This window comes from Anomaloglossus baeobatrachus, chromosome 1 (assembly GCF_048569485.1).
Source record: "Anomaloglossus baeobatrachus isolate aAnoBae1 chromosome 1, aAnoBae1.hap1, whole genome shotgun sequence".
Classification (NCBI taxonomy): Eukaryota; Metazoa; Chordata; class Amphibia; order Anura; family Aromobatidae; genus Anomaloglossus; species Anomaloglossus baeobatrachus.
In genome coordinates this window covers 422,480,676-422,493,670 of record NC_134353.1, presented here as the reverse complement: position 1 = coordinate 422,493,670, position 12,995 = coordinate 422,480,676, and the positions used below count along the sequence as shown (strand labels likewise).

The 12,995-nt window shown below is 43.1% G+C and overlaps 1 protein-coding gene across 1 annotated transcript in view; it reads left to right on the top strand.

Annotated features, from left to right (window-relative positions):
- UNC13A (unc-13 homolog A) overlaps nt 1-12,995 on the top strand; it is a 475,959-nt gene that overhangs the window by 374,009 nt on the left and 88,955 nt on the right. The window contains exon 35 of the mRNA XM_075352602.1: nt 299-422. Coding sequence (XP_075208717.1) covers nt 299-422 — 124 coding nt within the window. The remainder of the gene's footprint in view (nt 1-298; nt 423-12,995) is intronic.

The window sequence follows — 12,995 nt, the reverse complement described above, 5'->3', positions numbered from 1 at the left end:
CTAATCGTACTAACCAGGAGAATCATATTGCCCCATCATATTAAAGCACAAGGAGCGCCATTAGAACACTACCCCAAAAAACAATGGCTATATTGTGTTTTTCAATTTAGCTATTTCACTCCACTTTCATTTTTTTTACCATTTCTCAGTGTATCATATACGAGGGGCTGCTGATAAATCTTTGGCTCTGTGATCTTTTTTTGTTTCTATGGTAACGTATGTTATATCACATGAATGTCTGACTCCATAAACCATGTATATCTTATATACTTTTGTTTTTCTTTTTTGTCTTGCTTAGCCTTACTCTTTTTGCTAAAATTTGTGAGAAGACTGTTTTGAAACGTGTTTTGAAAGAGCTTTGGAAGCTTGTGATGAACACTATGGAGAAAACCATTGTTCTACCACCACTGACAGACCAAACGGTAGGTCGATACCAACTGGATCCTAATTTAGTTACCACAAGTCAGGATTTCTGAATGAAAGTAGAAGAAAGCATCTGATTAGCTGTGACATGTCACCAGTTCCATAGATCACTATGTATTCTGGAGAAGAAGTGGACAATCAACATTTTTTCTTACTTAATTATTTTAAGGGGCACCTGTCATAAGGTTTTTGCTACTCTATCTGAAAAGTAGCATGATATATGAACAGAGACCCTGATTCTAGTGAGGTGTCAGTGTAGGTAGTATAACTGAGCCCACACCATTGATTGCCAGCTTTCTATGTATACTCTGCATAGGCAGAAAACTGCATTCAGTAATGGAGGTGCCAGACTACCAGGCAGCTGGTTTACTAGTCATCCAGTGATATTCTCCTGCTAATAAAACAATGTTAAATCGTGATTTTATTACATGTTTCAGAGATCACATTTCCTTCCTCAGATAAATCACACATGTACATGGTTGCACTTTACAATGGAAGATATATATAACCTTGTGAAATTAAAAAAAGAGGCGCGAAGTAACAGAAAAAGTCACCTGACAGAAACCATAGCATATAAAACTGAATAATATTAAATAAAGAATATATGCATAGAAAGAAAATTATCTGAATAAAACAGAAAAAAAAAATACAAGTAAAAAACTATGGACCTGGCGGGATGCAAACTCATAAAGTGTGTGTTTCAAAAACCTTAAGGAAAGTGTGAGAACCCATGAAGCCACCGATCAATATCAAAATTTGGTGAAATGTTTTGTATCTTGAGAGGTGTATTCCAAATTTAAAGTTGAAATTTGAAGGCGGGATTTAACTGTATCAGGTCTCTAACCCTTTCTTTTTATACATTTCTCAGCACTTGATTTTTATACATTTTTTCAGCACATTCTTCATTTTCTTTTGAGCAGTCCTCTCCTCAGTTATTCACATTCACCTTTTAAATAACGCACATGTGAAACGTTTTTCAGTACAAATATTTAATTTTATTGATGTATTTTTATTAAAAGAAAGAATAATTTATTCCTGCATTATCATAGAATCATAGAATGGTAGAGTTGGAAGGGACCTCAAGGGCCATAGGGTCCAACCCCCTGTGAGTGCAGGCTTTCCTAAATCATCCCAACTATATATTTATCCAGTTTCCGCTTGAAGATTTCCATTGATGAAGAGCTCACCACTTCCCGTGGTAGCCTGTTCCACTCCCTGACTGCCCTCACTGTCAGAAAGTTTTTCCTAATGTCTAATCTGAATCTTCTTCCTTTTAGTTTCATCAAATTGCTTCTTGTACTTCCTTGTGCTAATGAAAATAGGGTAGTTCCCTCTCCACTGTGACTACCTTTCATATATTTGTAGACCGCTATTAAGTCTCCTCTCAGCCTTCTCTTTTTCAAATTAAACATCCCTAGTTCTTTTAGCCATTCTTCATATGATATGGTGCTATTACCTCCAATTCCTCCCATACTATATATGTTTTTTTACATTTCTTTTACCCAGATGTAGGACTTTGCATTTGTCCCTGCTAAAAACCATCCAGTTCTCCTCAGCCCATTGTTCGAGTCTGTCTAGATCGTTTTGAATACGATGTCTTTCCTCTCTAGTGTTGGCTACTCCTCCTGAGTCTCCCAATAATTACGTTACCAGATCATTTATAAAATAAATAATTAAATAATAATAAATAAATATTAAACAGCACTGGCCCCAGGACAGAGCCTTGCGGCACCCCGCTTTTGACTTTCCTCCAGGTTGATGGGTATCCATTTAGTATTACTCGTTACACCTGATCATTAAGCCAGTTGTGAATCTATCTAACAGATTTTTTTGTCAATTCTATACTTGATCATCTTCTCAATTAGTATATCTTGTGATACTTTATCGAACGCCTTACTGAAGTCAAGGTATACTATATCCACAGCATTCCCCTGGTCCAACCATTCAGTGACTTTGTTGTAGAAGGAAATCAGATAGGTCTGACAAGATTTATTGGTCATAAAGCCATGCTGGCTTTGCTTGATTAATGCCTTCCCATCCAGGTACCTAAGTAAATGTTCTTTGACAATTTGCTCAAAGATTTTTCCTGCTATAGAGGTCAGGATTACTGGCCTGTAATTCCCTGATTCCTCTTTTTTCCCCTTTTTGTAGATAGGAACCACATTTGCCCTTTTCCAATCTAGAGGGACCTCTCCTGTTTCCCATGATTTATTGACGATTATTATAAGCGGTACTATTATACCTATTATAACTATTATAACTATTATATTATAGCAAAGCAGTATTATTATAAATACAATCTTATAGATCCAACTCTATATACATATAGACATTTTTATAAATACTAATTTCATTAATCAATTTTTTTTATTTTTTGCATTTAAAAAAATTCTCGAATAAACATTTTTCATCAATATAATTATTTATATTCTTGCTTTTTTCATTTTTTCCTTATTTATTTTTTATTCTTTATTTGTAATCCAACAATTATTCCTATTTTAATTATTTCACTTTATACATAATTGTTTCACTTTACATAGTATTTTCTTCACTTTGATAAATAATTGTCCCTAAATATTCCACTATCTTGGTCTGTGGCTCTGTGGTCACATACACTCATCTCAAAGTCCTTTCTTCACATTACCACAAGTTTGTTTCCCATTAAACCCGCCTCCATATTCAAATTTGGAATAAAGTTTTTACACCTCTCAAGATACAAAACATTTCACCAAATTTTGATATTGATCGGTGGGTTCACGGGTTCCCACACTTTCCTTAAGGTTTTTGAAACAGACACTTTATGAGTTTGCATCCCACCAGATCCATAGTTTAGTTTTTTATTTGTATTTTTTTTCTGTTTTATTCATATAAGTTTCTAACTTTCTATGCATATATTCTTTATTTAATATTAATCAGACTTATATGCTATGGTTTCTGTTTATAACTTTATTTTTATTTAAGAGTTAACATGTCAGGTGACTTTTTCTGTTTCCTCGCGCCTTTGTTTTGAATTTCACAAGGTTATATATAGCCTCCATTGTAAAGTGCAACCATGTACATGTGTGATTTATCTGAGGAAGGAAATGTGATCTCTGAAACGCATAATAAAATCACGATTTAACCATTACTGCTGATCATCTTCTTGTGACAGCGCGGGAGTCCACTTCTGTTTGCATCTTTGACGCTAACTCCTCAAGGTGCCTGCTGCAGCCATAACTTACACGCTTTCAATAGCAGTTGTGACTATTTTCACAACTGCATCAGGTGAGCACATATGATATTTCCTACAAACGTTCTTTAACGTTAGTTCCCTATTAGCGCCTTTTGTCTTTTCAGCCTTATTCACATTAATAAAGCAATGATGCAAAAACCTGCTAACAAATTCCCTTTAATAATGTATTCCATTCAGTGGATTTGGTGGCTTTATAAATTGTTATATGTGTTGTCTGGGACTAGCATATTGATTATCTTCCATTTAATAGGTCATCGGTATGAGGTTGTTTGGCCTGACACCCGGCACCTTCTCAATCAGTTGTTTACTGCCCCGTTGGTGGTCAAATTTAAGCAATATACATCACTAGAAAAGCATGGTTGTGTCCATTGGTCATCAATATTCGAGTCCCGGACAACCCAGAAGTCTCCAGTTCTGTTATCTGAATCACTATCCTTTAAAGTAGCAGCTTGTGTTATAAAATCATGTCAAAGAAATAATTTATATTGTAAATGTTTTCTACCAAAACTCACCTGAAACAGATCCACATATAACAATTCTCTGTCCACATTATAATAGCTCATTTCAAAAAGTTCTCGGATCAGAGACTAAAGCGGGCTTTACACGCTACGACATCGCTAATGCGGAGTCGTTGGGGTCACGGATTTTGTGACGCACATCCGGCCGCATTAGCGATGCCGTTGCGTGTGACACCGATAAGCGATTTTGCATCGTTGCAAAACCGTGCAAAATCGCTAATCGGCGACACGGGGGTCCATTCCCAATTATCGTTACTGCAGCAGTAACGAGGTTGTTCCTCGTTCCTGCGGCAGCACACATCGCTGCGTGTGACGCCGCAGGAGCGAGGAAGCTCTCCCTACCAGCCTCCCGGCCGCTATGCGGAAGGAAGGAGGTGGGCAGGATGTTACGTCCCGCTCATCTCCGCCCCTCCGCTGCTATTGGGCGGCGGTTCAGTGACGTCGCTGTGACGCCGCACGGACCGCCCCCTTAGAAAGGAGGCGGTTCGCCGGTCACAGCGACGTCGCCGGACAGGTAAGTATGTGTGACGGCTGTGGGCGATGTTGTGCGGCACGGGCAGCGATATGCCCATGTCGCGCAACAGATGGGGGCGGGTACCCACACTAGCGATATCGGGACCGATATCGCAGTGTGTAAAGTAGCCTTAAGGGTGATTTTACATTATTCCTTTAGGTAACGATAAAATCGGAAAATATTTACTGATCGGCAGTCATTTTAATTGCCCGTTTACGCAGGCAAAAAGCACATATCCATATCCATCTGAAATTGATCGTTCACTGTGCATAGGCTGCCATTGTTCACAACATCACAAGTCTTGTTTATACTAGATGATGTGCAGCCAAGAACGATGATAGTTTCTGAAAAGGAAAAGATCATTTCACCTGATGAATGAGCATTTTTGCTTGTTCAGTGGGTGATCAGAATCCCGTTTAGATAGCAAGATAATTATTTTTCTAGGAACATTCACTCACAATATTCTTGCAGTGTAAGTGCACCTTAAGTTACCTTGAAGTGACACTTCTAATATTTGCCCTTTTGATTTATGGCAAATGATGAACATAAAAGAAATACACGACTTTAGATTGTGAGCCCTACTAGGGACAGTAAAGACCCCCATAGACATTAGCCTAACAGATATTGACAGGTTCAGCCATCAATCTAAAGTGTATGGGGTCCCTGACTCTTCCTCAATAGATGATGTTGAGGGACATAAAGATGTCCAATTTCGGACTGATAATCCTTTTGTTCTCTGATAAGTCGTGAGAGATGTCTGGCAGTGTCTCTTGTAGAGAACACAGGAGCGCTCGGGAGAGCAAGCACTCCTGTGTACGGGAGAGTCAGTTGAGATAGCTGCCGGCCAAATGATCAGCCAAACCATCACTCGGCCTACAGCTGTGTGAAGTGTATGGGGGGCTTTTTTAATGGCAATGTCTGTAAAGTGCTATGGAATATATTGGTGCTGTATAAGCGGCATAAGTGTAATGAAGCTGAACATGAACGCCTTATTTCTATTATCAAACTGCTGCTTCTCTTCCTCTCAGTACATATTTTTACCCTTTCTCTCTCTCATATTATACAACCTGCTGTCTTTATCTTAAGCCGGCGGGGTCACGTCGTAAGTGACGCACATCCGGCATCGTAAGGTATATTGTAGTGTGTGACAGGTATGTGCGATTGCAATTGAACGCTAAAACGTTCATCGCATACACGTCGTTGAATCCTGACGAATTGCACGTCGGGTTGTTCAATGTTCCCGAGGCAGCACACATCGCAGTGTGTGACACCCCGGGAACATTGAACAGATCTTACCTGCCTCCCGCGGCTCCCGCTGGCAATGTGGAAGGAAAGAGGTGGGCGGGATGTTTACGTCCCGCTCAGCTCCGCCCCTCCGCTTCTATTGGCCGGCTGCCGCGTGACGTCGATGTGACGCCGAACGTCCCTCCCACTCCAGGAAGTGGATGTTCGCCGCCCACATCGAGGTCGTATGGACAGGTAAGTATGTGTGACAGGGGTTAATCGTTTGTGCGGCACGTTCAACAAATTGAACGTGCCACACATACGATGGGGGCGTTGCAAATCGCATACGATATCATATGCGAAATTGCAACGTGTAAAGCAGGCTTTAAGTTGGACTTACAATAGATGTCCGAATAATCCTTTACTCAATATGTTATTTAATTAGGAGGGAGAACATGAATAACACAGGTGCAGAATTCTGATGAAACAGCCACTTTCAACCAGGGCTGTGGAGTTGGCGTTGGAGTCGGAGTCAGAGCTCATTTTGGTGGACTCAGAGTCGGAGTCGGTATAAAATGCACCGACTCCGACTCCTCAAATATATAATAAATTGGGGACAGTAGTGCAATGCAGAATGTGCTGAATATTTTACTAAATAATAACATTTAGTATAATGCTTATATTTAAGTGAAAAATGTATTGTAGTACAATGTGAACATTAGACATTTAATTATTTTTATGATACAATAATCAATATATTTGGATAGAACATAAAATATACTTATTAGAATGCAACTCTAGAACACAAAAAACTAATAAATTGTAAATATGTAATACAATATATGTATATATATATAGATATATATACACACACACAAGATAAATACACACACAAGATAAATACACACACAAGATATATATGTTATCTACTGTATATTACATAGTGTATTACATATTTACAATTTATTACAGTTTGTGTTCTAAAGTTGTATCCAATAAATATATTTTATGTTCTATCCAAATATATTAATTATTGTATCATAAAAATTATTAAATGTCTGATGTTCACATACACATGTTCATGTACTACAATAAATTTTTCACCTAACTATAAGCAATATATGTAGGAGTCAGAGTCAGAGTCGGAGTCGGAGTCGGTGCAAGAGAAATTGAGGAGTCGGAGTCGAAGGTTTGGCTTACCGACTCCATAGCCCTGCTTTCAACCTACCTTGGGTTACGAGCTTGTGTATTTTGGTCAAAATATGGACCAATACCTCACATTTATTATCATTTTACTGTATATCATTTTTATTGCACATTTTTTCGCAAGATGAAGCTGGGCCCTCTGGGGTGTCTGTCCTGTGTGTCAATGCACTTAAAGGGAACCTGTCATCAGAAATTTAGCTTGAAACCTAAAAGTTTCCCCCTCTGCAGCTCCTGGGCTGCATTCTAGCAAGGTTCCTGTACTTTTTGTGGCCCCCTTTAAACCAAATTAAATACTTTATAAACTTGTACCTTTTGCTATGTAAATTTTGTAAATCATCCATGGGGGCGGGCTCTCTGCTGACCGTTGGTGTTCCTCCAGCAGATTTACGCCGCCCCCCAACGCTGAATTTCATATCTCAGGACGCCGCCCCTAGATGCCCGTGGTCCCGCGCATGCGCTGTGCGACTGTAGCGGGACTGTGCACTGTGTGCACGAGTGACCGCTGGTGACGTTTTGCGCAGGCACGAGGTTATGGGCGGCGCTATGAGTGTCATCAGCAAGTGCCGCCCATAACCTCGTGACCGCACTTTCCCCTCTTCCTCCAGCGTTCTGCGCAAGCGCTTGCTGGCCAGGTGACCCGACATCACCTCTTTCCCATCTTGCCCTGCTGCGCTTGCGCAGAACGCTGGAGGCAGTGGGGGAAAGCGCGTCCACGAGATTATGGGCGGGCACTTGCGATGCAATCACAGCGCCGCCCATAATCTCGTGCTTGTGACCCATGTCACCAGCGATCCTGGCGTGGGCGGCACCTCAGGTGCAGTAGGCGGCGTCCTGATGGATGAAATGGAGCGTGGGGGGACGGCGTCAATGTGCTGGAGAAACAGCAACGGTCAGCTGAGAGCCCGCCCCCATGGACGATTTACAAAATTTACATAGCAAAAAGTACACGTTTATAAAGTATTTAATTTGGTTTAAAAGGGGCCACAAAAAGTACAGGAACCTGCTAGAATGCAGCCCAGGAGCTGCAGAGGGGGAAACTTTTAGGTTTCAAGCTAAATTTCTGCTGACAGGTTCCCTTTAAATAGTGCTGGGCAGCAGGCCTGATCTAATAGAAGGGCATCATCAATAGGCTGTAAGCCAGACACTGTGCATTGCACATATCTGTGTGACTGGTGCCCTATGTAAAACCCCATCTGTGTGCGGTTTTAATACCAGCAGCCACCTACTCCATGATTTGGTAGGCTGAGAGTAGTTGTCTCATCTGTATTATGCACCTGTGTTACCCCCACCTATATCATAGGAAGCCGGCTACATCCTACAAGTACATTTGCCATTTTGACCTGAGTTGGCTGGTGTGTTTTTTGTGGTGAGGTTTTTTTTGAAGTCTGCGGGGATTTTAGTGGAGTCCCACAGTCATAGAGAATTGCATATAAGATCGATATGTGACGGGAAGCCTCAAATTCGGGGGGAGGCACAATAACCTCGTCTGGTTAGAAGTTGAAAGTTCAATAAGTTAGTTAAGATGAGTGAGTTGACTGTAGCAGCAGCTCATTAAAACTTCTGATGGACAGGTACTCCCGATATTTGTGTTTGTAGAGTATGTTAACTATTTTAGGCATTAAAATATTTTTTCCTCTATAGATTTGAAAGGATTTAGGCCAGAACAGATACCAGGAGGCAATGAAAAATGTCCATGGATTTAGATTATTTAAAGCACACTAATAGAACAAAACCAGTAATTGGGAATGGTCCATTAAGGACAATAGATGAGGGACAGATCACGAGAAGTGTGGGGTGGACTTTTCTTCTGCTAGTTGTCATCTACTGTATATAGAGCTGGGGATTCCTTGTTCCTCTCTACTTAAAGGGGTATTCACATCTCCAAGATCCTATCCCAATATGGAGTAGGTGTAATAATAATAATAATAATATTAGCAAACACCTCCAATTAGGAATGTATAGTTGATACAGCTCCTGATATAGCCATGCCTCTTACCTCAGGTGCAGAGCATTGCAGCTAAGGTATCCATGGTTATGTCCGATTATATAGTCACAGTAAGTTGCTTGTGGTCTTAACGATGGATACCTAAGCTGCAATGCCCTGACATGGCGATATCAGGAGAACTATTTAATTGGATGTATTTACAAATATTATTATTATTATTATCATGCCTACTACAGATTGGAATAGGATCTTGGAGACGGGATAACCCTTTAATCTCTGCACTGACCAAAATTTTTACTCAGCACACAGTTTTCATTGAAATCCCTGTACTTGACCTGTGCCAGCCATCTTTGTTCCACCGTCAGAATCCACTCTTCATTGAAACAGGGGAAATATATCATTGGTGCAACCTTTGCAGCTGCACAGTGACTCAAGAGATATGAGAACCCTTTTGCACCTCCTTTTGCAGGTGGAATTGTGCATTATGATGGACTCTAAAGGGCCTATATACCACCCTTGTACAGGGGCCCCTTTCCTGTCGGGGTCTACCAGTGCATTGACCCCATGTAGTTACCAGCTACTTCTAGTAGTAGCTTGCAGAGGATTTCACTACCTATACCAACTCTGTGATTATTAAACATGTAGAATGGTAAGCATGTAGAGATGGGACAATAACCATAACTATTCATACTATTGTTTCTCAGCTGCCGATATTCTCTATTCTCTTTCTCTATGTTGTCACCTTGATCTTCTTTCTCTCTTCGCTAGATCTTCTCTATGACTCTCACTGTGCTGCTGTACGGTAGCTTTAACTCTTCCCCATTTCAACATAGAGGAGGTGGGAGGGATTATTTTTAGGACTGGCATCTAATGGTCAAGACTGTAAGGGCAGAAGCTCCATATTCTATACTCCTGGCAGACTGCTCGCACTGAAGGCGAATGAAGGACTGGTAAGAGGGAAGCAGCCTTAGGTCTCTTCATAAAATGACATTGATATGTGCTCCCTACAGTAATACGAAGCAATAGAGTTACAAACCTATGTATAATATTTATTTACTATTTTCATGAATTAACAGGTCCACTCACATTTATGATGGCTGACAGTTAAAGTAAATGGTATCTATATTTTTGAATTGTTTGTGAGGCCTAAGAATAAAGAAAAGCAGAATAGGGTATATTTTAAGGCAACCTGTCACCAGGTCAAAAGTGGCAAGTTTTACTCGTATTTTATTCCCCTGAGTGCCCCAATGTTTTTTTAATTGGTTTGTTTGTTTGTTTGTTTCTTAATACAGTGACAAACAAAAGGGTAAAATGTGTTTTGAACATTTGACAATAATCTACATAACTAATCATATGCTTAATAGTTGCAAGTCAAATTTATGTATGAGATGATATATGAGCCAAGATGATTGTCTATAAAATGAAGGTAGTCTCACACTCAAAGCTGTAGTAAATGGTGAGATATGGAGCCTGAAAGTCAAGAGTTCAAAACATTGTTACCCTTTTGCTTGTCAGTGTATACAATATAGTTCCAAAAATATCAGCCTTTTTATAAAGTGCAAATTTTTTGAGAATCATTACCATGAGGGTGTTGCTCACAGGGTAATTATGCAGAACACCTTAACTGCACCCTTCTAGAGAATTCTGTGAGCCATGTCCTCTTGGTAAATACCATAAAAATTATAGGTCAAAAGACCTATATCTTTGTAACCGTCTGGTTTTAAAGGGGTTACCCGGCTTATTTTACTTATTTTTTTGTTATTTTACTATTGGGCTACATTGGGGCAGGTAAGTAGATAGCAACTACCAACCTGCACTGGTGTCAGCCCCTCTCCCCTGGCTCAGAGTGGTCATGTGACCACTCCTGCCAGGATTTTGCTGCTTCCTGTGATGATACGTCAACAGGGGCTGGACCTTGTTGACGGGCATCACAGCTGACGTCATGTTGCCGCCCTGCAGCCGACCAGGTGCAGTGCAATGAGCCCCAGCCCCTCTCATCCTTCCTCGCCCCCTCCCCACATTCCGTACTCTCCCCTGCTCCCTGTGCACTGCTATCTGTGCCCTGTATGTGCCCGGGTCATGGACAAACAGGGTTGCCCTCTCTATCTAGGACATAGTCAGCCCTGTTTGCCAGAGCTCATTGTGATGTATGGGGCCCAGGTGACTGTGTCCCCACTGCCCCATGAGCTGTCTCTCTCCTCACACTGCGATGAATGCAGCCTCCGGCACTCCTGGCTTCTGAGTACAGCCAGAAGCAGAGAGCAGGGACATCACCTGACACCAGCAAACAACAGCACTGAGCTCTGCATCACCTTGCTGTAAGCAAGCTGCACTCATCACAGCATGGAGGAGAAGATAACACATGGGTGAGAGAGGGGGGGCCAGAGAACAGAGTGCAGGGGGAGAGAAGACAGTGCACGGGTGAGAGATAGAGCAGTGGGGTGGCAGAAAAGAAAGTGAAGGGGGAGAGAAGACAGTGCACGAATGAGAAACAGTGCAGGGGGGCTACAAAGAAGAGAGTGCAGGGGGAGAGAAGGTAGTGCACGGGTGACAGACAGAGCAGGGGGAGGGGGGCGGCAGAGAAGAGAGTGCAGGGGGAGAGCAGACAGTGCACAGGTGAGAGACAGAGCGGGAGGAGGCGGCAAAGAAGAGAGTGCAGGGGGAGAGAAGGCAGTGCACAGGTGAGATACAGAGCGGGGGGCGGCAGAGAAGAGAGTGCAGGTGGAGAGAAGACAGTGCATGGATGAGATACAGAGTGGGGGGGAGCGGCAGAGAAGAGAGTGCAGGGGGAGAAAGAGTGCACAGGAGAGAGACAGAGCAGGGGAGGGGGAGTGGTAGAGAAGAGAGTGCAGGGGGAGAGAAGACAGTGCACAGGTGAGAGACAGAGCGGGGGAGGGGGGGCAGCAGAAAAGAGAGTGCAGGGGGAGAGAATACAGTGCACGGGTGAGAGACAGTGGGGGGAGGGGGGCAGCAGAAAAGAGAGTGCAGGGGGAGAGAAGACAGTGTACGGATGAGAGGCAGAGCGAGGGGGCAACAGAGAAGAGAGTGCAGGGGGAGGAGACAGTGCACAGGTGAGAGACAGAGCGAGGGGACAGGGGCGGCAGAGAAGAAAGTGCAGGGGAGAGAAAACAGTGCACAGGAGAGAGACAGAGTGGGGGGAGGTGACAGAGAAGAGAGTGCAGAGGGAGAGAAGACCATGCACGGGTGAAATACAGAGCGGGCGGGAATGGCAGAGAAGAGAGTGCAGGGGGAGAAAGAGTGCATGGGTGAGAGACAGAGCAGGGTAGGGGGGTGGCAGAGAATAGAGTGCAGAGGGAGAGAAGACAGTGCACGGGTAAGATACAGAGCGGCGGGAGGGGGCGGCAGAAAAGATAGTACAGGGGGAGAGAAGACAGTGCACAGGTGAGAGACAGAATGGTGGGAAGAGGGGCAGCAGAGAAGAGCGTGAAGGTGGAGAGAAGACAGTGCACGGGTGAGAGACAGGGCTGGGAGGTGGCAGAGAAGAGTGTGCAGGGGGAGAGAAGACAGTCCACTGGTGAAAGACAGAGCAGGGGGGCGGCAGAGAAGAGAGTGCAGGGGGAGAGAAGACAGTGCACGGGTGAGAGACAGAGCGGGGGGGCGGCAGAGAAGAGAGTGCAAGGAGAGAGAAGACAGTGCACGAGTGAGAGACAGAGTGGGGGGGCGGTAGAGGAGAGAGTGCAGGGGGAGAGAAGACAGTGCACAGGTGAGAGACAGAGAGGGGGGAGGCAGAGGAGAGAGTGCAGGGGGAGAGATGACAGTGCACTGGTGAAAGACAGAGCGGGGTAGCGGCAGAGAAGAGAGTGCAGGGGGAGAGAAGACAGTGCACAGGTGAGAGACAGAGTGGGGGGTGGCAGAGAAGAGAGTGCAGGGGGAGAGAAGACAGTGCATGGGTGAGAGACAGAGCGGGGGGTG